The 25,836-nt window shown below is 41.3% G+C and overlaps 1 protein-coding gene across 2 annotated transcripts; it reads right to left on the minus strand.

The window, feature by feature from the left end:
- Positions 1–2,514: 2,514 nt before the first annotated feature.
- Positions 2,515–25,482, minus strand: KCNG3 (potassium voltage-gated channel modifier subfamily G member 3). 2 transcript variants are annotated; one of them, XM_039531990.1, is made up of 2 exons: positions 24,282–25,482; positions 2,515–8,525 (listed from the first exon to the last, which is right to left on the minus strand). In XM_039531990.1, exons 1-2 carry the CDS (start codon positions 24,905–24,907, stop codon positions 7,880–7,882), a joined length of 1,272 nt encoding a protein of 423 aa, XP_039387924.1. In that variant the 5' UTR covers positions 24,908–25,482; the 3' UTR covers positions 2,515–7,879. The 2 variants fall into 2 exon arrangements, with proteins under 2 accessions (XP_039387924.1, XP_039387925.1); XM_039531991.1 differs by having other exon boundaries at positions 24,249–25,482.
- Between the last annotated feature and the right edge of the window lie 354 nt (positions 25,483–25,836).

Consider the following 25,836-nt stretch of genomic DNA (forward strand, 5'->3'; position numbering starts at 1 on the left):
TGCACTGTCCCTTCATGCTTCAACCATGTCCCTTCATGCTTTAACCACCATTCCAGAGGACATGCATCCATGCTGATGACGGGTTCTGCTCGGTAACGATCCAAAGCTGAGCAGACTGACGCATGTTCATTTTCATCATCTGAGTGAGATGCCACCAGAAGAAGGTTGGTTTTCTTTTTTGGTGGTTTGGGTTGCTCTTTTAAGACATCTAAAAGCATTCTCCACATCTCGTCCCTCTCAGATTTTGGAAGGCACTTCAGACTCTTAAACCTTGGGTCGAGTGCTGTATCTGTCCTTAGAAATCTCACACTGGTACCTTCTTTGCGTTTTATCAAATCTGCTGTGAAAGTGTACTTAAAATGAACATGTGCTGGGTCATCATCCGAGACTGCTATATCATGAAATATATGGCAGAATGCGGGTAAAACTGAACAGGGGAGATACAATTCTCCCTCAAGGAGTTCAGTCACAAGTTTAATTAATACGTTGTTTTTTTAACAAGCATCATCAGCATGGAAGCATGTCCTCTGGAATGGTGGCCGAAGCATGAAGGGGCATATGAATGTTTAGCATATCTGGCACATAAATACCTTGCAATGCCGGCTACAAAAGTGCCATGTGAGCGCCTGTTCTCACTTTCAGGTGACATTGTAAATAAGAAGCAGTCAGCAATATCTCCCGTAAATGTAAACAAACTTGTCTTAGCAATTGGCTGAACAAGCAGTAGGACTGAATGGACTAGTACACGCTAAAGTTTTACATTGTTTTGTATTGAGTGCAGTTATGTAACAAAAAGAAATCTACATTTGTAAGTTACACTTTCACGATAAAGAGATTGCACTACAGTACTTGTAAGTGGTGAATTGAAAAATATTTTTCTTTTATCTTTTTCAGTGCAAATATTTGTAACAAAAATAATAATATAAAGTGAGTACTGTACACTTTGTATTCTGTGTTGTAATAGAAATCAATATATTTGAAAATGTAGAAAAACATCCAAAAATATTTAATAAATGTCAATTGGTATTCTATTGTTTAACAGTGCGATTGTGATTAATTTTTTTAATAGCAGTAAATGTTTTTTAGTTAATTGCGTGAGTTAACTGTGATTATTCGACAGCCCTACTTAGAAGTCTATTTGTTGTTTATTCACTGAACTGATAAATAAAAGGGCAAAATATTATTTTCTAATCTAGGTGTTGTTAATTTTTGTCACAATCCAATTGCTCTGACACCAAAAAATCAAAATTGGTCTGATTTGAAGTCCAAATAATGAATTTTTAATTTCTTTTTTAAAAGAAACCTGAAGAACATTAGCTGTGATTATTTTTAGTTGAGATGGCTTCAGTGAAAGCATTGCCACAGTGTATCTTGCTTCTTTTCACCTTTCTCTCATAGTAACTATTGTAATAATATTAATCATCTCCACAGTAAATGTTGTACTAGATAATGTTTCAGTTGAATTGAAACTTTGGAACAAAGTCAGAGCTAAGTATAGGGTATTTTTTTAAGTGAATACATTTCAATTAATTCAGTGGGGTTAAATCTGGCTTCCATCTGTTTTCTGGGTTATGAGTTCATCAGAACCAGTCCAAGGGCTTACATATTTCCATTACCTAGTGATTTACTTATTATTCTGATTACTCTGTTTCCTGTTGCTGTAAAATATATCTAGCTCTTACTATGAAAAGTGACTCTGTAAAAACAGCACCGTGGGGTTCATTATTTATTGTGTCTCAGTGATTTCCCGATCAAATGTAAGCACAATGGCTCATCTTAACTTCCAGATCTGAAACGCAGTCTGGGTTCTGAAACTCAAATTGTTCTGTCTGGGTCATGCTTTGTCTCTAGTAATAAAAGATTATACAGGCCAAATTCTGTATACCAGTACACCCTCCCTCCCCCCACCATTGTCTTCACTGAAGTTACCCAGGGGTATCTAAGGACAGAATTGGATCCTGTAAAATTATGTCGATGCTGAGCTAGATTAGAATTCAGCTCATTCTCTCACAAGTTTATTGGCTCTGCAGTTCTAATGGGAGTTAAAAAGTTAGGCTATGTCTACACTAGCGAGTTTACAGCAGCACAGTTGTACTGATGCATCTGTGCTGCTGTAAGATCGCTTGTGTAGCTGCTCTAAGCCGACGGGTGAGAGCTCTTCCGTCAACATAATAAAACCAGAGCAGCGGTAGCTTCTCCCGCCGATTTGGCACTGTACACACCAACACTTCTGTCGGTATAACTTATGTCGCTATGTTTTTTTTTCACACCCCGGAGCAACATAAGTTATCCCAACAAAAGTGGTAGAGTAGACATGGCCTAAGAAACACTTTTATTTTTTGGGGTCAGTACACCAAACAGATATGAATAACCACAGGGAGTAGAACTGTTGCATAGAAAGGTTGCAAAGTCACTTTTCAAAACAATGCCATACCTTAAAATAAGAGAGAATAATGTAAGACTTCTATTTAAAAAGTCTGACAATTTTATTTTAGTGTTCTATCTTAAGCCTCGCACAGTGAAATACGCTAGTGAATCCAGTAGATTTATTTGGAGATCACATGCACGTAATACTGTATACAGGTGGTTAAGGAAGGAAAAATTTATTAACTCGTCAAATGTTATACAGAATTTTTTACACATATGCAAACAATATAAAATCAGTGTTCTATAAAAATTATTAATTACTGAATTTGCAGAGAACAAAGGATTCTAAAAAGCTGCAGTCAACATTGTCACTTTAATCATTTGATCAAAGTTTATATTTAATCTCTGGCCCTTAACATTTAGATTCAGAGCAGATGAACAATTTTACTGAACATACATATCAATCGCACAATATATTCCTCTTGAAGTTTAACCCATGATGCCATCCACAAAGGAGATTCTTTACTCCAAATTTTATTTCATAAACCATACATTATATTAGATAGTTTTCAAGGCTTAATTATATGAACAGCAATTTATTGTCTCCTCCATGCCTGCTGGGGCAGATCCTCAGCTGGTGTAAACTGCGATAGCTTCAATGGGGCTCTCATTACTCTCTTTACTCCCATTAACATAAAGAGGAACTATTTTTATGCAGCAGGGAGAGAACAGAACCAGTAAAATGTAGACAAACATCATCCATTTCTAAATGTGAAAATTAATTTTAAAACAATGTATCTTTTGGTTCTTTGAGCCAGATTCCCTTTCAAGTCATGAAAACAAAATCTCTCTCTCTAAACCAACATGATCAATCTATTTCATTATGCGCAGCCTTGGGCTATGATCCTACAGCTGCCTCCTTGTGAACAGACCCCTGCACCTAGATGAATGAAACTGAAGCATCTGGGCCTTTGTATACAGACAATACAAATTTCAAATAGCCAGAGCTTGACTGATAAGCTTACCATGGACCTCTTATGTGGGAAGAAATTATTGGTATAGTGTGAATGTTCAGGGCTTTATGCCCTCTCCTGGGCTGAAGTTCAGATCTGTTAAGGTGTTTGTAATTAAGATAACTGAAGTGGAAGAGGCCTCTGGTTTTGGAGCCACAAAGCCAACAGTTCTATCCCTGATACGGCAGGTTTCAGCTGAAGTCTGTGGTACAGCCACAGATTGTTTACACAACGAAAATTCCCATCCACCACTCCTCCCTTACATAAATGTTAGTCAGGCCATGCATCTCATAAGAGGATTTTCATATTCGCTAGGCTCTCTGCAATGTTCATGAGGCTCAAAACATGCCCCTCTGACATAAGGATATTTTTTAACCTCAAAATTAATAATCAAGCCCTAGACAACCTGCACCCATCTAGACAAAGTTGTTGAAAATAGTCAATCATTGTGTGGTCTGGTCTCACCTGGGAGAGGGCACCATGACTGCAATCGCTTGTCTCTGTGGTGTTTTGTTTGGTTTCTTAATCTGATTTTTAGGATAAATGGCCAAAGATTACAAGACGAAGTGGGTATTCACCCACGAAAGCTCATGCTCCAAAACGTCTGTTAGTCTATAAGGTGCCACAGGATTCTTTGCTGATTTTACAGATCCAGACTAACACGGCTACCCCTCTGATACTATTCCTTCTCTTGTGTGTGTCTTTAGAGGCATCAAGTATCCCAGCTGAAGCAACCAGATATCCAAAGAGATAGTAACTAATATTCCATAACTGGAAACTTTGGGGTGGTGTCTCTTTGTGCAGGCCAGTAAGAGAAAAATAGACTCTGGGCCCAATTCTGCAAGTTGCTGAGCACTCTCCACTCCTGCTGATTTCAGTGGGAGCAGAGCACTCTCAGACACTCATCACCCCATGGGGTTGAGGCCAACATCTAATTGACAATTAGCTTTTGGTGTCAAGTGATGGAATTTCCAGTTTGATATTCATTTACACTGGCTGCATTTTGGATGAACAGAAGCCTTTGTGTACCATTATGACAAATTGCTTTTTTAGATTTGCTGCATTCAGATGTTCTCCCTATTTTTGTTTAAATTGTCAGGATACATATACGAATTTGTGTCTTACACTCTTTGAGAACGTATCCCTAGAGATTTTACTGTACACCTTATATATAGGAACACAATTTTATTTTGGTGTGAAGGTTGGGGGAGTGGTTCAGAATTAGCCAACTATCCTCTCTTAGTTTTTGAAATGCTGTATTAGGTGGAGAGAAAACTACACCAAAATGCTTGTATAAAACTGAAAAGAAAGCTCAGCTGCATTTTAATAAAGTAACTTAACCAGTTTAAAGAAATGCTTATCTTTATACACATGTATAATTCAATATTTATAGAATATTTATTTATAGAACGTTTCACTAGGAAAATCAATCTATAGAAAATAAGACAATAAGCATCAAATAAATCAGAATACCCTATCCCTTCACTATAAGGCTCTCTGTTTTAAGGCTACCTCTGATATAAGGCTACTTCAACTTGGTTTCTAAAAAGAGTAAAGGAAACCTCTTGTCAATGCATTAATAACCATGCTACACTAAAATAAAGAAAAGAGCAAATATCTCTCCATAGCTAGCTTATATTTAGGGCAAGTTTTTATGGACTAGACTCTTACTTTATATCCACTTAGGTATTCAAAATTATTCTACTGTAATGCAAATTTAAAATACATTAGGCATTTTTGTTCACATTCTGCAATAAAAAATTGATCTACAACAATCTAAATGTTTGTATTTAAGCTGATCTCCACTTTTCATAAACATACATTCCTTTACATAAGTATCTTAAGTAGGTGATTATATTCTTTGTATTCTATAAGAATCTACATTTGGAAACCCTTTATAAAATAGCATATTTTCTGTACTCTTATGTCAGACATATTCTAGACACTAGTTTGTCTTTGGAATGTCTAGTATTCAATTGCCTGTACAATACAAATCAGTACCTGAAAGTCATTGTGTGCATTAATTTATAACTGACTTCGCTTTTTTGCACATGAAGCTAAAAAATTGACCCTATATATACTGATAAAATACAAATTAATTTTTTTCTGGAATTAAGTATTGCAACTTACTGTAAGTATATTTCATATTTGTATATGTTTAAAACTATGAGATATACCCACTTTGCTCAAATTGTATATGGTATTTTGCATCCCAAATAGAGGGCATTAATCTGTTTAAATATAATCTGTGGATTGAAGGCACAGTAGACTTGAAAAAGTTACATGGAAACCAATTTCACCCAAGAGTTTCTAAATGTGTAGCGCTAGTTTTTTCAACACTAGTAGAAGAAGAAAATAATAGAAATTCAGTATTACACAGATGGAAAATTTTCATATTCTCAAAGCCAATTTTTGTGTAGAGCATTTTTTTAATGTTAATTTTTTATCAAAACATAAACTAACTTTGGCTGAAATGTTTCAGTCTTCAATGGCTGGAAAATGAAAGTCAAATTCAGTTTCTTTTATCAAAAACTAACTTTCATTTTTGTGGAGAATTTTTTTCTCTAATCAGCTCTATTATACACGCTAAGGCCCAGAATCTCAGCTGGTATCGACTGGTATAGATCCTCTGAAGTTACTGGAAGCTGGCCAGCTTAAACCAGCTGAGAATCTCTCCCCAAAAGTGATTTCTCTCCCTTCCTGAGGAATATTCACCTCTCTGCAAGATACAGAGATTTCGAAGGTGTGGATGTGGCACTACACAATAATATATACTCAAGAAACTATTGCAGAAAAAAGGAAAAGGAAACTTAAGAAAACTAGTTTTGGGAAATGCAAACTCATGGCTATTGCAATAGAGCAACTTTTCTTTCAGGTTACTTTACAACTTCTGGTAGTGAAACAATTTCCTTTCTCTCCTTGAGTGGCTTTATCAGTACATATCCCTTTCCCCTAAAAACAACAGCATGCCACTTAACATGATCCATAACTTTTCTTAGGTCTTGAGCAGCAAAAATAGCAGCATATTTCTTTTTCAGCATATGGCCTTCAAGTACTAGTTATGTACCCCACCTAATATTTTTAGTTTGAGTGATCAGTACTAAAGACTTCTGTTGGTAGGTGCCAGTCACTCTATTTCTTAAGCTGACAAATGTACACAAAACATCCAAAGGTGCTTCTACAATACAAACACAGTAAACATTTTACAATGACTTTCAGGCAAGCACACCAAATTCAAACAGACTGGTGATTCTGGTTAATAAAAGTGTTTCCTCTTAATGGTGGGTGGTAAATAGTACTGGTTTAGCTGTGCCTAAATTTGTTTGAATGTTTAACAGCCCATGGCAGCTTTTCAAAGTCATATTTAATAGTGCTACTAAGCAGTACTACACAAGAAATGTAGTGTATGAAACATGAAAACCTAACTTCATTCATCTTAATTCCATATTTGTCTAGAAAGTTTTTGAACCTCTCAAGTGACAGACTCATATCATGTTTCTTGGAATACTATTTCACTATGAGGTGATTATGGTTAATAAAATGGGGTGGCAGGAAATCAAGGCTTATAGGTAAATGTCTTCACATTGATGGAGTTTAGCTGAGCAGAAGTCAATTTTGGGTATCTGCCTCCCATTGAGCTACCAGTTGATATATTGATCGTATTATCAACAACTGAATTTTACTCTGATCTTTATAAAGTATGACATTAGTTGCTACTATAGATCTTACTCCCAGAGAAATGGCAGTTGTGATTAAGCATGTGCCACAACATAGAGAGGGACATACACTCCTCTTGGTTCCTCCAATAAAAATCTGAACTAACTCCATTGACCTCACTGTCGCTTTAACTGAGATCAGAACTGGGCTGTGAGACTCTCTCTGCCTTGTGTATTTATATGTATTTTTTTCCTCTTCCTTCAGTCGTAGGATCAGATTATTCCATCTGCTGCATGACTTGGAGGAATTAAAAGTAGCAGCAATTCTGCTCCAATGCCCTCAACTCTTCTGGAGCAGGCTTCATGTCAACAAGGTCTCTACTCCTCCAAGGGACCTTTAGATTTTAAAATATTTGAATGACATCTGTTATATTTTCCTTGGAAGGCTCTGGGATATCAGTATGAGGAGTGGTGAGTACCTGCAACTCCGAGTCGCAGGTCTTCATCTCTCTTGGTACCAAGTCCATGATTTGTGTGTGTAGTTGTCTGGATAGGCAGAGAGAAGTCCAGCCCCCATGAGGTCTTGAGAACTTTCCAGTTCCATTGTTGTTCTATACGCTACTATTTTCTTCCTCTCAGATCTCAACATCCTGACCCACACTCCCTACCATAGGGCCCAAAGCAGGTAGTCATCCTTCGGATGAGAATGGTGACTGACATCCTTCAAGGCTGATGACAATGCTGTTCCTTAGATCATCCATCAAGATGGGTGTACACAGGGAGCAACCATCACCTCTTCCACCAAAGCTTAGCAAGTACTATTACAAAAAGCAGGCGCACTCATTAATTTAAGAATTCAGCAGATAGGCTTCTGCTGTACCTAGCAGATCGGAACTTGACCTCGTGATAACATTGCACAAAGCTATGATAGATGAAAGTAATAGGCAATGCTAGTAAAACAATCCCACTAACCACACAAATTCCACCAAGAATCCTTCCAGGTACAGTGATGGGGCACATGTCACCATAACCAACCGTGGTCATCGAGATTATTACCCACCAACAGGCAGCAGGGATGCTGGAAAAATCCTTATTCTTTGTTCCCAAGTCCAGCCCATTTTCAAGGAGTTGTGAAAGTGCACTAAAAATTGCCATGGCAACACAAATAAAGACAAGAAGCATCACCATCTCTCTGTAACAACGCTTCAGAGTCAGACCAAGTGTTTGAAGACCAATGAAGTGACGAGCAAGTTTAATCACCCAAAAAATCCTCATCATCCTAAGAACCCTCAGAGTGACTCCAGCCCTTTGGAGCTGAGAATTTTCCCCTGTGAAAACTGTCATTAGCACAGAAATGTAGTAAGGAGTGATTGCCAGCAAATCAATGATGTTCAGGGGTCTCTTGACAAACTCACACTTGTTTTTGGAGATGATGAACCTCACAATGCACTCTGCAGTGAACCAGCCTATGCAGATAGCTTCAATGATCCTGTCAAAAGAAACAAAGTGGAGCATTTTAATTCTATATGAGCATTTTAATTAAGGTTTGTCTGTGGACATTACTAAATTGATATTAATTCAGAGCCTTAGCGGAGAGTGTGCCAAATGGTGAGCCACACTATCTTATTCTGAGCTTGTTTGTGTAAATATAATACCAGGCTACCGTGAGTACAACTCAGAAATGATTACTGATACGGATTTGATTATATCTGCAATTCATTTAGTGAATGCTTTGTCGGAATTACAAATTAACATTACCAATATATGAGGATACTTCTGCGAAGTCAGGAACACTACAGGATAATGTCTAAAATAACGTAGACAGCTATTCATATCTAAACTAAAACTATAGGTCCCTATCCAGCTTAAGATCTCCATACTTTGCAAGCTATCAAACCTACTAAAAGCTATGGAGTGGCAGCTCATTAGCAGAACAACCTATTAAGGAGAAAGACACGTCTGCTGACCTGGGCCACAAAAATTAAACCCCACAGTGAGCACTAAGAAGTTGAAAATCTACTCTTAGGGATAATAGCTCATGCAAGTTTGCTCTCAACCTCCTGTTTTACAAGTGGGGTCACCGCATTCTGCGCTAGCTGAAATTTCTAAAGGGTTTTAAAATGTACAGTGAACTGCAATAACCTAATTTCACAGTAACCAAGTCAATGGTGAGGACCACATCTGAAAGAGAAGGGCATAACCTTCTTATCAAGTACAAACAGCCCAGATGCAGGAAAGCATCCCTGTCCAGGAAGGGTGCTTACGCATGGGCTTAACTTTAAGCATATGTTTAAGTCCCAATGAAGTCAGCGAGACTTAAGAACATGCTTAAATGCTTTACTGAATTGGGGCCAGCAGAAGGCACAAATAGCAACTGCTGTTTCTGGGTATCCAGTAGCTGCTGGGGATCCAGTATGATATCCTGCAGGTTGAAACATGCCCTCTTAATAAATTAATCATGAACATATCTTGTTAATTAAGAGGTCTAATATAATATCTGATATTTTCTCTCATTGCTTTCCCCATCTCACAAGCACTTTCATCTATTGCCTTCAGAAACTCAAAACCCAATAAGACCAGTGCCATCTCAGTACCATAAGAGGTCTAAAACCCAACTGATGGGAGTCAAAAAGACTTGAAACCTAGATTTACTGGAGTTGTTTCACCACCACTGGAGATCCAGAATGGAGCAATATTTGGAGAGATTGTCCATGCCAAGCGATGGCTTATTAAGCAAGAATCCAACTATTACTTTAAGAAAAGATAGCGCCTCATGGAAGCACTAGAAATCATCCCCAACAATGGTGCCAACACCTCTGCATTGGCTTTAACCAGCCAGGAAGAACAAACTGTAACTCAAAAATAATGGTCTGTATGTGCCCAAAAAATTTCAGAGCCCTAGCAAGCATTATAGGCTGAAATTCAACCAGAGAATATTTTGCCTATTTTGCTAGAGAATCAGTTCTGTTGAGAGGCATAGCATGGAATCTAGCCCACATGCTGATGTTTCTCTTAACCACTTGGGTTATGTCTACATTGGCAATTGAATGACAAAACTTTTGTCTTTCAGAGGTGTTAAACCGCCCCCTTCGCCCCCCAAAAGACAAAAGTTTTGCCGCGACAAGTGACAGTGTGAACAACGCATTGTTGGCAGAAGCACTGTCCTGCTGACAAAGCTAACCCCGCTCCTCAGGGGTGGAAGTATTTTGTCGGCAGGAGAGCCAACAAACAGCGGCTACATTACATGACTTTTAGTGGCACGGCTGTGGCCACACAGCCATGTCGCTAAATGCTGAGTAGTGTAGACAAAGCCTAAGACTGTGGTCTGTTAGAAAGATAATATTCTTCTTCAGAGCCTTCTGAAACTCATCGGTTCCATTAGCCACCGTGGATTGGCTTTCAGTGCAGGTCCTTCTTCCTAACAAAAGAGAGACACCCCAGCCTCAAAAATTGAGGGGGTAGTAATGGTCAGGCAATAGCAAGGGAATAATTTCTGCCTTATAAAGTAAATGCTACCATTAACAAGAGGTAAGTACCCATTTAGTCAGAGGCAGCCACTGAATCTGCATAGATAGCCAGGGAGGCCCATGAAGCATCTATGAATTAGGGGTCTTTCTCTCAGATAAGGCCTATACAAATACATTGACTTAATTTATCTTAGAAAATTTTAATGTCAGGGCCGTCCTTAGGCATACACAGCTGTGTAGGGCCCCACGAAATTTGGGGCACCAAACTGCCCCAAATTTCATGGTACGCTAGGCAGCTGCATGCTGCATACGTGGCAGCACCAGCCCTATCCCTCATCCAGCCCCCCTGTGGGCAGCGCCCACTGCAAGGTGCAGGGCTGTCCCTAGGGGAGTGGGGGGCCCTGGAGAACTCCCTCTGCCCTGCCTCTTACCCTTCCCCCCTGCTCTGCCCCTGGCCCACCCCCATTCCACCTCTTCCCTCAGTGATCCTGCACTCACCGGCAGCGGCGGGAAGCGGAGCAACCCGGCCCCAGCCCGCTCTACTCCGCCAGCTCCCAGCCATGGTGCTCCGCTTCCCGCCGCCGGTGAGGTAGTGGAGCCTCTATTGAAACCTTTACATTACAGGCTGCTTTTCTATATAAAGAAACAATCAGGGGAAAGGAATCTAACTTTTCAGGTCAAGCTTTATAAATAATTAAGGGCCTGAGTGTGTGGGAGACCCAGGGACTGTGCTACTGAGTGCAAGAGACTGGCAGTCATCACAGGATTTGGGATCTAGCTTCTTACTCCAGGAGACACCATCATGTATTTCAACAAGATTATCCACTAAACCCGCCTAGATGGTCACATACTCCTACTTTATAGCATCTCCCTGTCTGAGCTCTGATTGGCTCATTTCTTAATGCAAAGATTCACACCAGTGAACTGGTGGAAGTCACTAGCTAAGCACCTGGAACCAGAGTTTGCTGAAGTGCTAAACCAGCTATTGACAGTAGTAGTCTTGTCTGGAAGCACACGAGGAATATTTTCTTCATTTGGACTAATTCATTCAAAGTTGGAAAATCAATTGGGAGTTGAAAAAGCAGGAAACGTATCTTTCTCTTCCAGTCTAGGAATAAAAACGAGGAGGAAAGGGATGAGGTCTTTTCCACAGTGTAACTGCCTGAACAGGAATTTGGCCTGAATTGGCACCCCTACAGAATGTACCAAGGGTTCTTTCATGACTACAATGTGGAAAAGAACTCTCTGCCTCCTATTTTCCATAACTTCCCATTCTTGTTCTGACAGCACCCATTGGGAACATGTCCCCTGCAGAGTTTACCTTCTAGCTCTCTAAACGTTACACTACTAGGACGTGAGTGACTGCCCTGTGTGTCGCAATTAGATGGGGAGTGTCAGGGTTCCCTCCCCACTCTGAACTCTGAGGACAGATGTGGGAACCTGCATGAAAGACCCCCTAAATTTATATTCCACCAGCTTAGGTTAAATTAATTTCCTTGTCTTTGAACGGTATTGCAGCCACTACCAAGTGATTTAAACAAACATTCAGAGAGGGGCCACTTAGAGCCCTATCCACCCCAAAATATCCCCCCAAGCCCCTTCACCCCCTTTCCTGGAGAGGCTTGAGAATAATATACCAACCAATTGCCTTTAATAAAAGTACAGACCAGACCCTTTATGTTTAGGACACTAAAATCAATCAGATTCTTAAATGAAGAACTTTATTATAAAGAAAAAAGTAAAAGAAGCACCTCTGTAAAATCAGGATGGAAGGTAATTTTACAGGGTAATAAAAAGATTTAAAACACAGAGGATTCCCCTCTAGGCTCAACTTCAAAGTTACAAAAACAGGAATAAACCTCCCTCTTAGCATAGGGAAAATTCACATGCTAAAACAAAAGATAATGTATCATTTCAGTAGGAGCAGGGTTACCTGCTTGGTCTCTCTCTTTGTCCCGAGAGGGAACAAAACAAAGAGCACAAACAACCCTCCTCCCCAGATTTGAAAGTATCTTCTTTCTCCATTGGTCCTTCTGGACAGGTGCCAAGTAGGTTAATTGAACTGATTAAACCCTTACAGATAAGTGATTCTGTACCTCTGGCCAGCAGGGATTTGATGTTACCCTTCCCTTTATATTTATGACAGGGAGATAGACTGGCTTTTGACTTTACCTAAAGGCAGCATCTTAATTCTTACTCTTCAACGTCACTGCCATTGTGGGTTGACCCCATGGCTGCCTTAGGACATCTCAGGATGCAACTTAGGCTCCTCTGAGCCTTTCAATGTCATTTAGATGATCCCATTTGCCCTGCATGATGATCCTGTTTGGTGAAGTCCTAGGATAAGGTCAATTATAGTTGGCCAAGGAATGGTGAAGTAGTAGGGCTGTCAAGCGATTAAAGACATTAATTGTGATTAATCATGTGATTACAAAAATTAATCACAATTAATCGCACTGTTAAACAATAATAGAATACCATTTATTTAAATATTTTCGGATGTTTTCCACATTTTCAAATATATTGGTTTCAATTACAACATAGAATACAAAGTGTACAGTGCTCACTTTATAATTATTTTTATTATAAATATTTGCACTGTAAAAATAAAAGAAATAGTATTTTAATTCACCTAATACAAGTACTGTAGTGCAATCTCTTTATCATGAAAGTTGAACTTACAAATGTAGAATTATGCACAAAAAAATAACTGCATTCAAAAATAAAACAATGTCATACAAATTCACTCAGTCCCACTTCTTGTTCAGCCAATTGCTCAGATAATAATGTTTGTTTACATGTGCAGGAGACAATGCTGCCCGCGTCTTGTTTACAATGTCTCCCGAAAGTGAGAACAGGCATTTGCATAGCACTGCTGTAGCCGGCGTTACAAGATATTTATGTGCCAGATGCGCTAAAGATTCATATGTCCCTTCCAGAGGACGTGTGTCCATGCTGATGACAGATTCTGCTCAATAATGATCCAAAGCAGTGCAGACTGACCCATGATCATTTTCATCATCTGAGTCAGATGCCAACAGCAGAAGGCTGATTTTCTTTTTTGGTGGTTTGGGTTCTGTAGTTTCTGCATCTTTTAAGACTTCTGAAAGCATGCGTCACACCTCATCCCGCTCAGATTTAGGAAGACACTTCAGATTCTTAAACCTTGGGTCGAGTGCTATAGCTCTCTTTAGAAATCTCACATTGGTATCTTCTTTTCATTTTGTCAAATCTGCAGTGAAAGTGTTCTTAAAACGAACAACATGCTAGGTCATCATCTGAGACTGCTATATCATGAAATATATGGCAGAATGCAGGTAAAACAGAGATCAGGAGACATACAATTCTCCCCCAAGGAGTTCAGTCACAAATTTAATTAACACATTTTTTTTAACTTAGCCTGCTAAACCCAGGGTTGTGAGTTCAATCCTTGAGGGGGCCATTTAGGGATCTGGGGTGCCAAAAAAACCACTACAACTTGTCAGGGACAGTACTTGGTCCTGCTAGTGAAGGCAGGGGATTGGACTCAATGACCTTTCAAGGTCCCTTCCAGTTCTATGAGATAGGTATATCTCCATATTATTAACAAGCATCATCAGCATGGAAGCATATCCTACGGAATGGTGGCCAAAGCATGAAGGGGTATATGAATGTTTGGCATATCTGGCATGTAAATATCTTACAATGCTGGCTACAAAAGTGCCATGTGAATGCCTGTTCTCACTTTCAGGTGACATTGTAAATAAGAAGCGGGCAGCATTATCTCCCATAAATGTAAACAAACTTGTTTGTCTTAGCGATTGGCTGAACAAGAAGTAGAACTGAGCGGACTTGTAGGCTCTAAAGTTTTACATTGTTTTGTTTTTGAGTGCAGTTATGTAACAAAAAATATCTACATTTGTAAATTGCACTTTCACAATAAAGAGATTGCACTACAATACTTGTATAAGGTGAATTGAAAAACAGTATCTTTTGTTTATCATTTTTACAGTGCAAATATTTGTAATAAAAATAATATAAAGTGAGCACTGTACAGTGTGTATTCTGTGTTGTAACTGAAATCAGTATATTTGAAAAATTAGAAAAACATCCAAAAATATGTAATAGATTTCAATTGGTATTCTATTGTTTAACAGTGTGATTAAAACTGCGATCACGATCAATTTTTTTGTGATTTTTTTTTAGTTAATCGTGTGAGTTAACTGTGATTAATTGACAGCCCTATGAAGTAGATATTACATATCCAGAAGCTAGGAGTGCTACTTCTCTGAAGACAATGAGAAACTCCAAGATTGTGAAAGCCGGGAGACTTGTGGAGCTCACTTGGAGCACAAGCGACAGAAACAGCTTTTTAGCTGCACAGGGAATAAGTGGTACATCTTGAAAAACAGGAGTCACTTTATTACAGAATTGAACTGCAGAGCTACAAAATAATTGCTGCATACTGTGCTGCTCTGGTTGTTTCATCTGATCTTGTATTACTGATGCAAGCATGATGAAGTAAAATCAGGATATCATGTTTTCTAGCTTTGACACTCCCTCCAATCAATATGATAGCTTCAATCATTCCATCTTACCTGCCCCTTCCCGCCTCCCCCCACCATACCTCCACACATTTCCTGGCTATTGAGAAGAAGGCTCCGTTCTTCTCTTTGTCCCTCTTCCCTTCCCCCATTTCCTGGTTAGTGATAGGAAGGATGGGGTTCTTCTCTATGACCATTCTTTCCTCCCCTTCATAGATTAATTCCAGTAGCTTCGTTCCATCCTGTCCCATCCTATCCCACATGTGTCACTGGGGATAGGTAGTTGGTGCTCCTGAGACCAGGCAGAGTAAGAAGAATGCGATGATCAGACCTACGGCCTATATGAGCAGGGCCAGCTCTAGGCGCCAGCTCAGCAAGCAGGTGCTTGGGGTGGCCAACGGAAAGGGGTGGCACATCCGGCTCTTTGACAGCAATTCGGCGGCGGGTGCCCCAGTCCCTCTCGGTCCCTTTTTCTTTATTTCCGCCGCTTGGGGCAACAAAAATGCTGGCGCTGGCCCTGTATATGAGGACTCAGCAGAGCTACATATTAGCTCTGCAGCTTCAGTAACTCTGCCTTAAATGATTCATTGTTTGTTACTTGTTACTTGTATCATTAATAGATAAATAGCATCAGTTAAGAAAACTGGGATTTAGCAACTAGCCCTTAATATGGCCTAATTATCTTTGACATTTAATATGAAATTAAAACCAGCTAAGATGCATTTACTTGGAAGAATAAGGACACAGCATGTTCCGTATTCACTTTTCTTAAAATACTCTGGGATTTTTTCTTATGCCAAATACCCTGTTTCTTTTTTAATGGAGGAGACAGGGTGGAAGAAGATAAATAGAGCATATACTTTTTAAAACTGTCTCACTATATGTTCACCTGATAGACTATATGTTATAGTCCATTGTTTAAATCACATGTATGTTTTAAAAGTTTAAATACATATTTACAACACAGACTTTATGTTGATATCATTAGGCAAACCAGCATCTACTCCGTATGTTTCCAGTCAAGATTTTTAGCATGCTTTTCCCCTTCTTCATTTCAGTTTTAAAACAACCTATCATTAAAAATTGAGAAAATATTTTTTAAACAAACATAAAATAATGCTCCCTCAAAAATTCACAAAATATGAGAAATTCAGAGAAAATACTGAACCCTCATTTTTATTCAGTAGCTAGATATTCCAGCACAGATGGTGTGTAAAATCTTCTATTGTGTCAATGACTCCTGCTTGTACCTAAACACAATGAACATTTAATTCTCATCAAAAATGCTAAATCTCTAGGCATTTATCAGTTTTCAAATAAGACCCTCAGCATTATTTTTAATGTGGTTCTTTGTCTGTGAAATGAAAATCAGTCCTCTGTAGCTCTTCTTCTAAACCAATCACTTTGTTTAATTCTCTGTTCTGACTGATAATTCCCGAGCAGAATAACCTATTTTACATATAGACTGGCTTAGACTGCTTTGGAAATGCCTTTTTTAAAGACACTAACAAGACTAGTGTGGTGTACTCAAAGTAATCGTATTCTGAATTGTCACAAAGCATCCTTCAGATGTGAATTCTTCTTTTTTTTTAACTGATAATTTTTTTTCTTTATAATATTCTCCAAGAAATTAGCTGAAATCTCAAAAAAAGAATTCACTGGAGTGGCTTTATCATCTATTAAACTTCTGAATAAAACATACACAGTCAACAGGACAAATGAAAAAAACAGATGACAAGACAATATGTGATTAAAGTCCGTCAACATCCATTTGTGCCTAAATTGTTCCTAAAATCTTATTTCCACATAAAAGCAGCATTAAACTAGAAAAATGTCAAAGCATTGGTTCCAGTGGTCAAGTCTTTGCTCAGGCAAACTCCCAGTGACTTCCACACATAATGTCTTCCGAGTTAATGGGAGTATTGCCTGAGCAAGTATTGCAGAATCAGGGCCAGAATCTGCAAAGTCGTTCGGAATTCTCAGCTTACTATGTTCTCAAAGCTTTCCTGTCAACATCTTTCAATTCTGCATTTTGTCAGTGATAGTATATCTGAACGGGCTAGACTGTGTCATACATGATCACAGCCCCACATTAGGAGCGGTAACAAGATCCCTTTTCCCAATAAGTGCTGCTCTTAAGAAAGGCAAAATGCCTTCTGTAGCTCTCAAGGCTTCAGTTATTGTGCTTAAAGAAAGTACAGAGTGCACTTTGTCTTCTGACCACTGCTGCTGGGGATGGGGAAACTCTAGCTCTTCACCATCCCTCCCTACGCACTTTGTAGAAGTCTGAGCAGATCTTGCCAATGCCCATGCGAGGAAGTAAGGGGACATGTCAGATCCTGGCACCCTCTCCTTCTCTGGTGCACCTGCACACAGGGCTAGCTACAATTTGTCCCTTTCTGAATGTACCTTTGTATGAATGTCTCATGGGACAAGTCCGTTATAAAAGAGACATTCATGTCCCTATATTTAAATTGATGTATGTAGTCCCATTATCCAGTCACAGCCCTCTATATATAAAGGAGTTTAGAATTTAGCTATAAAATGGTGTTTGGGGCTAAAACATGACAAACTGGATCATAGCCTGGCAAGGAGTTCTTCTTCCTTTTTATTAAATGTTGGAAACAAATGTGTTTGGTGTTCTGAAGTTCTGTGAGGGTAGGAGACTAAACACTAGTGGTTTCAAATGTATTTTCTGGGCTCCTGAGATTCAAACACAACTTGAGTTTTTTAACTGAAATTTTGCAGAGATCTATTTTATAATGTGAACAAATGCCCTCTGGTAATTGATGATAGGTGGTGTTTAGAAAAGCAGCTATTTTTGTTTTACTGTGCTTAGGAAAGCAGAAGTTATACATACTTACTAACTGGGGGTTTCATTCTACACATTAAACCATGTTTCAGTATGTGGAAAGGGGGGGGGGCATCTCTTCCGGGGAAAATAGTTCTGAGAATGAGCATGCACAACAGCCTATTGGCACAATAGGTTGTAATGGCTCTGTGATAGCGTACATTCCAAACAGGACTGGAAGAGGCAGGATTAAGGAGAGACAGAAAGCCCAATTAGTCCATTCTGTGGCACCTGGAGGGGAGACAGGTAATTAAGAATTAGACCTAGCTGGAGAACCAGACTGGGTAATTCGTACAGAGAAGGGACTGCAGGGCACTAGGAAGAGGAGTCATATGTGAGAAGGTGTGAGTTTCTGCTCTGTGGGAAAAAGCTTATGCTGTGGGACTGTCCCTGAATGGAGAGGACAGCTGGGGAAAAGGAGACTCCTGAAGCTAGCCTGGGAGAAGAGAGACTCCAGGGAAGATACCCCAAGGATCAGTGGTTTAAGAGACACTTGTCCTCCAGAGAGAAAGCCCTAGGAGGAAAGGGAGTGAGAAGAGATGTACAGAGTCTGGGAGAGGGAGAAGAGTCTGTGGAGGACTGAGTCTGGGACACATGGAAGAGTTTTCATTCCTTCAAGATGGGATGCTGTTACCTTAGGAGGGGTCAGACTCTTAGTGTGACCTTGGTGGAGGGCCAAGTCTGAAGCCTGGAGGAGGAGGGTAAGGCAGAGGAGCTGCAATGCTGAGTCTTGCCATGAGGAGGTGCTCCAAGATGGTGAGTCTATGATAGGCTCCAAATGTCTTGCAATGGAAAGGCTTAGGAAGTCCCCAAAAGATTTTGCACAGCTCTCATTTCAGTGTCATACACAGGATCAGTTTATAGATGGGTCCACAAATCAAAAACTTTCAGGACCGTAAATACCCATCTGCTGTGTGACACAGGAGAACAAAGAGGAGGACTTTAAATCACCAACAACATCAGAAGGGGAGACTGGGGCTGCTGCTGTCTGCTCCCAGTAGCCTGTGGAAGTCCTGGAACAATTATTCTCCCTTGAGGAGTGGGATGTACCAGGTAGGAGGAGAGCAAGGTCACAAAATACATTGCTGTGCGAAATGTTTTCAGTAATAACTTCTGCTATGTACTTCTACTCCCTCATTCCTAGGAATAGCCCCATGGAGGGCAGCCTCTCTGCAAACCAGAAGCCTCATTCCCTGCAAATCTCTGGGATCGGCAGGAGTTGGAATTCTCATACTCCATGCCTCTCCCTAAGAGTTTGCTAGGCCCTCTATCTCTCTCCCAGAAGTGAGAGGATATGACATTGCTTTAACTTAAGGGAACCTGACTCCAGGGGATTGATAGAATACAGAGCTTTTTACTACTGGGTCACATATTGACCCAAATGTTCATGACCAAAACTCATAATCATCTGATGGCTGTTCAGAGGACCATGTGAAAGGTTTGTTGATCTCAGTCCTTTTTCTTGTGAATGGGTGCTCACATCCGAACATGTACACAAAACTGGTTTCAGCTGGCACTAGTAGACACCACTCTTACTGTCTCCATAAAGACAGAGGACTGAATAGTGTGGACTGAATTACTCTATCATTCTTAGAGAAGGGGGTCAAGGCTCATTGGTAGGGCTGTTTGAGGGAAGCTTGTCCGGCTTCTGTCCATACTTTACTTGCTCTGTAGATAACAATTCACTTGCCAGGATGACCAGTCTGGTGCCTTTTCCAAGAAATAAATTATTTTTTTAAAATTGAAAAATAGCCTGGGAAAAATCGTAATGAAGCTTTGTGGTTTCCAATGAAAACAGAGTGCAACTCTTTGCTGTACTGTAGAATTACTTTATGCAGGCCAAATGTAACCATCATAGCTTATTCTACTAATGTGTGAGAGTGGGTCTCTCTCTTACAATATTGATTCTAAACTGATGGTTTTATAAAAAGTTTATAGACGCTTAAATCAGGATGGGCACATTTTAAAATGAAACATTATAAATGTATAAGGAATGTGCAGGTAAAGAATTGTGAGGGGAATAGTAAGGTTCTGACACAAATGAGTGCGCATTAAAGTTAATTTCAATTATTTTATGTGTTAATTTATTTTTAAAAAGCAGTAAATTCTCTGGTAGTTGGCTATCTTGTTCATCTTCTTTTTAAGAGAGAGCCCCCAGAATGTAATGAAATATCCAAGGAGATAAACTACGTCCCCCTCCCTGATTAATCTAGATATCCTAAATACTAGGGGCCTGATCCAAACCCAGTGAAAGTCCATGGGAGTCTTTCCACTTACTTCAGTTGGCCTTTCAATTAGATCTTAGGAGTGCTGCGCAAGATGATGCACTTAACAACATATGGGTGTAGAAACTATAGTAATTAAGCATATAATTTATAAATATAATCATATGCACCTTAATGTACCTGTTGGTGGGTTGTCAGTAGTTGCCTACGGGAAGACACTAATGGAAATGCTCTGAGAAAGACACAAACTGCAGCAAACAGGCTCTCTCCCAGACCAGAGATGGAGCTAACTGGGCTGAAAGGAATTTACTAAACTTCTAAGAAAAGATTAGGTGTACGTAAGGAGATCTATATATACAGACCTCTATTGTTTTTACCCTTTGCTCTGTGTGCTATGTACCTTTTTGATGGATGAATAATGATTTGTTTAGAAGTCTGTTTAATCAGTTTGCTGGTCACAGGTCCCCAGAGGAAAAAGGCTTATATAAGCCCCAAAACGCAGTTGGGCCTGTAGTTAATACTTGTAGAACAGGGGATTGTCACCCAAAGATCTAGTCCAACAGAGACGGGATCATAGGAAGAAAAGTTTGTCACCTGAGGAGTGGGCTTAAGACACTGGAAAGAGTCTAAAACACAGCGTCCTAAAACTGTATCAATGGGTTTACTCCTGCGGTCCTTCCTCAGCTAACTGAAATGGGAACTTTTTTCTGCAAAAGGACTGCAAGACTCATCCCTAAAAGTCCAGTAGAATTTCAGGAAATCCTAGAAGCTAATGAAAAGGTAATTTATAATAGGTATTAAAAATAATTAAGCCTTTTTTTTTTAACTTTACTGAAGGAATTTAAAGGCTGAGGCAACTGATTTGCTGTGAAATCCAGGAGGAAAAAAAAGTTGTGCTAAATGCCAGTCATGTGATATGCCTTAACTTTCACATGCCAATCTTGAGGACTTTTGCAGCCATCTGATCTTTTGCATTATGAAAATGGGGGATGAGGGACGGATGTTGTGCTCCCCTTCAGTACCTAGCCTGGACAATGATCCAACCAGTGGACCACATTCTGTGATGAATCTTGGTCACGTGCCACTTGAGGCACGTTGTGCATACACTAAGAAGATGAAAAGATTCTTATTTCTGATTTATTTAAATATCATCTCAATTTATTATTGAAATATAGTCACCAGCACAGTGCTGTGATAAAAATATAATATTACTATTTCTTTGTCCCTCATACCGAAGAAATTAATGGGAGTTTTTGTTCCACTGTGTTTTTTGTTCTTTGTTTTTTTCTTTATAAGAGGAGGAAGAGCACTGATAAAAGGACAATAGTTTTTATTAATGAACATACTAGAGACTAAAAACACAGCAGATACCTACATTTCAAAAAATACTGGATTTCATGGGAAAACTTTAGTGCTGAGCTCTTTTGAAAATCTCGCTCTAAATGTAAATAACCTTAAATTGTAACTATACCAGTGAAAGCAAGGAAATTCAAACGTAAGCAAGCAGGAAGGCAGTAAACCCAGATAACAGCTGTGCTGGGGCCCGATCCTGGAAATACATAAATAACAAATACTCATGTGTTTGCAGGATTGGGCTCTCAGGGTCAGCTTGTCAACTGGTGCAAACTGTCACAAGCTTACTGAAGTCAATGTGCCTATGACGATTTACACTAGCTGCAACTCTGCCTTAAACTCACATTCTTCCAGCTTCTGAGGTTTTTCATACTGAAGTGCATAATTATGATAGCCACTTTATGTAAGAACTATGCCACCTCAGCCAGTGTCCTATAAGTATCGTGGCAACCAGAGGAAGAACATGCACCCATTTGCAATGTGTTCAGTGTTAAACAATTACATCTGTGTAGCAATAATAGATGAATAAAAGGTATATCTCAAGTGAACCAAGTTACATCATTGGCTAGATAGTAAAGATTCCTGCAAGAGCAGCATAGGGATTGTTGAAGCACAACCCTGATTCCCTATCCTGTAGGCCAGTTCTTTGCAATTCCATATGCCAGCACAAATAGTTCTCAACCTACCACTGATACTGTTTTTTTCCAGTTATTTACAGATCACTCTTCAATATTTTTTTCTCTTCTCTTCCCCAGGTACTGGCCACATTGTATGTTATTAGTATCTGGGGCCCACTCCTGCAAATACTTATAAATGTGACAAGGTTACCCTGGTGAGTAATGTTACATACATGCATTTTTGTGGAAGGGGTACTAAGTTTTGTTAAAAGTTAAGTATAAAACTTGCAATGCTTAGCTGTAATTAAAAACTTATTTAGGTAAGTGCAACAACTTGACAGTTGACCTGCACACCACCAGGAATTATTGTGAATAAAGTCAATAGTGCCTCGGTGTGTCAGCACATATTTTTTCTATCCGTTAGGTATCTATGTAAATTTTTGTTATATAAAAATCACCCAAGGTATCTACTCTTTGGAGATATCTGAAATAATTAGGGACAATTTAAAGGCAAGGTTTTAAACCGCCAGAAACTTTCACATATATCAAGCTAAAATATGGATCTTTTCATTTTTACCCATGGTATTTGTATCTAAACAGGAGCCAACAGCTCAGTGCATCTCGACCCCCATTTGATCCTACAGTGAGTCTTTGGCCCAGTTACAGTGAACTTGGAGCTGCACACAAATATCTAAATCAATGGAAACCATGAACATACTTCCAAGGAATGAATTTGACTATTAGTGCAGTATATATCACATACCAATTAATTCTATGGCAACAGACTGATTTCATAATGACAAGATGACTTCACTATAGAGAAAAGCAGGATAGCTTGAACTGTGGAGGATGAAAACTTCTGCTGACACACAAATATCCCCCATCAGCAAAGAGGAACAGAAAAAAAATGGTTTGGTTTTTTTTGGATACGTCAACTTCCCTCAGATGAGTAATTCTTACCTAGGAGAGAGAGCCCATTAAAATCTGTGGGTTTGAGTCCTTTCTCCCACTGGTTTAAATCAGGAATAACTGACATCCTTGGAGTTACACCAATTTAACACTGGTGTGAGATCAGAATCAAGCCCAATAAGGATTGCTCATATTTATAAGACTTGCAGGATTGAGCCCTAAAGCCACAATATCAATTTTGTATGTCTTTGTTTCACAACCTTGATGTTTTTAAATATGTTTTGGCTAAGATCAAATGCAATGTATGGCATCAATTTAAATATCTTTTGGGACACTATATAATACACTTGTAAGGGGACAGAATAATTTCTCTAACAGACCTTCATCTCTAACTTCTATGAGTCTATGTATAGAATCTGGTGCTGCCAGGATGCAGGGCTGTCAAGTTACTCACATACTTAAGAACTTGCAGAAGCCGGGCATTTGTGTACAGTTTATATTGGAGGACTGGGACCTTGTAAGTATATTTATGGAATATATATTGCATTTAATTTTTTTAAACATTCAAAAATGGGCAAAATAAATCTATTTCTTAAAGTTTAGGGGTTTAGTTTGCTTTTCTCCATTTAGGAGGAGCAATCCTTTCCTCACTTGAGTAATCGCTACTCATAAGAGTCCCACAGAATTAAAAAGGATTATTCCTATGGGTTATGATTATTGGTGGGCAAAACGGTTGCAGGATCCACTAGAGACTAATACAACTATAAAGAGCATGGGCTATATTCTGATCTCAGCTGCTCTGGTATGGAGTTGTTCCATTTTTACTCCAGTGTAACCGAGATTAGAATCTGTCCCCCTTTTTCTAGGCTAAGAATAGCTACAAGGCTCCCCTGTGGTACTTAGGTGGTTTCCACTATAATAAATAAATATTGAAATTCAGCGCCGTCTAATTTACAGATGAGGGAATTGTTAATTACAGTGTCAGCTCATGGGTAGGGGGCGAGGGGCTCTTTTATTCGGGAGTTAGCATAGTGCCTAGTACAAGGAGGTTCTGATCCAAACCCGAGGAGGGCAGGCGTTTCCCTCCCCAGGGAGTTTGAGGGCTGGTTCTCGTGTTGGGCTGTCAGTCCTGGGGGAGAGGGTGGAGTATCACGGTGCTAACTAAGTGCTCAATAATTGATAGCCATTAACTGTCAGGATGAGCGGCAGGACACGCTGGACTGGACACACCGGACTGGACAGTGGGAAAATAAGTGACTTGTCCTACCCGGAGGGCTCCCTCACTGAGTCTGCTGTGTACCTGCTCTGCTCCTCCACGCTGCGGTTCTCGGCCGCCCGCCACTCGGGCAGGGTGCTGGCGCACAGCACCACCATGGACACGATGACGAAGAGGATGGAGACCGTGGCCAGGATCTGGGCGGCCACGGACGAGGTGGGCTCCTCGAAAGTCCGCCTCATCCTCTCCAGCCACTTCCTGCCCTCGGCGGCAGGCGGGGGCTCGGCCGGGGGCCGCGTGTCCTCGCTGCCGTCGCCGGCGGGGGGCTCGTCGGCGGAGTAGAAGGTGTAGGTGTCGGACATGCGGTCGTCCAGGCGGCGCTGGCAGCAGTAGTCCAGGTGCGAGCACTCGAGCCCCCAGTAGATCATCTCGTTGTAGAAGGAGAGCTCGCACATGTGCGGCGCGAAGCGCAGGTGGCCGTGCCGCACGTACAGCAGGATGAAGCCGAAGGCCTCCGAGTGGCGGTCGAAGAAGAACTCGTTGCGCTCCCGGTCGTAGTCGTCGCACACCTCCAGCACGTCCTGCTCCGAGAGGCAGCCGTGCAGCCGGCTCACCCGCCGCAGCGGGAAGTCCTTCAGCACCTCGCGGGAGAAGGAGTAGCGGGTGCCCCCCACGTTCAACACCACCGAGCGGCCCCGGCCAAAGTTCATGGCTTGCGCGGGGAGGCGGCTGGCCTCGGCTCCGGGCCCCCGGCTGGTGCCCCCCTCGGGCGGGCAGAGGAGGGTCCCCGCGCCCCTCCTGCCGTTCGGCTCCCTGGGGCTGGGCGCGGCGAGAGGGCGGGCGCCCCCTCGGAGCCAGCGGCTGCCCGCGCCCCGGGGCGGAGGGAGACTCAGGCCAGCCCCGAAGCTGGGCGCTGCCGCTTCAGCGGGGCGCGGAGGAAGAGCCCGGCAGCCCGCTGGGCGCGGCTCCGGGCGTCGGGGCTCCTCGGGCCCGGGTGCTGCTGCGGGCGGCCCGCGGAGGCGGCATGGTGCCGCCGCGGGGCCAGGGAGGAAGGGGGAAGCCCCGCCAAGTTGGAGAGCCCCGCTCCGCAGCCTCCTCCGCTCTCCCCGCTGCCGCCGCCCGCTGTCTGCTCCGAGGCGAGCTGGAGACAGAGCGGCTCCGCGGAGCCAGGGAAGAGGCGGCGGGGAGGGGACACGCCTCCTCCTGCCTCCCTGGCACAGCGAGGGACTGGAGCTGCCTCCCACCTTGACTCTGCCTCCGTCCCCAGCCGCCAGGGGGTGGCGGCCGCCCAGGGGGACTTCCCCCAGCGGCTGCTTCCCTTCTCCTTCCCCGCCCTCGGGCGCAGCCCCTCCCCGCCCGGCTCCCCCGGGGAATCACTGGTCATTTATTCTCCAGCCCCCCTGGGATTCCCCCTGGCTCTTGCCTGCGAAATGGTTGCACGTCAGTTGGCTAAAAGCTCCATTTCACGGGCGCATTAATATTTCACAAGAGCAGAACTTGCACTCGGCCCTAATAGCTTGAATGCCATTTTCGCCTTCTTCCTCAGGCAGCGGAGCAGGGTGGAAAACACAAGGGGGTGGATTTAGGGGGAGCCCGTGACTTTCGCAGAGGTGGCGACTCGGGCTCTGTCAGACTCCGC

The sequence above is a fragment of the Mauremys reevesii genome, linkage group 3 (assembly GCF_016161935.1).
Source record: "Mauremys reevesii isolate NIE-2019 linkage group 3, ASM1616193v1, whole genome shotgun sequence".
NCBI classification, from domain to species: Eukaryota; Metazoa; Chordata; order Testudines; family Geoemydidae; genus Mauremys; species Mauremys reevesii.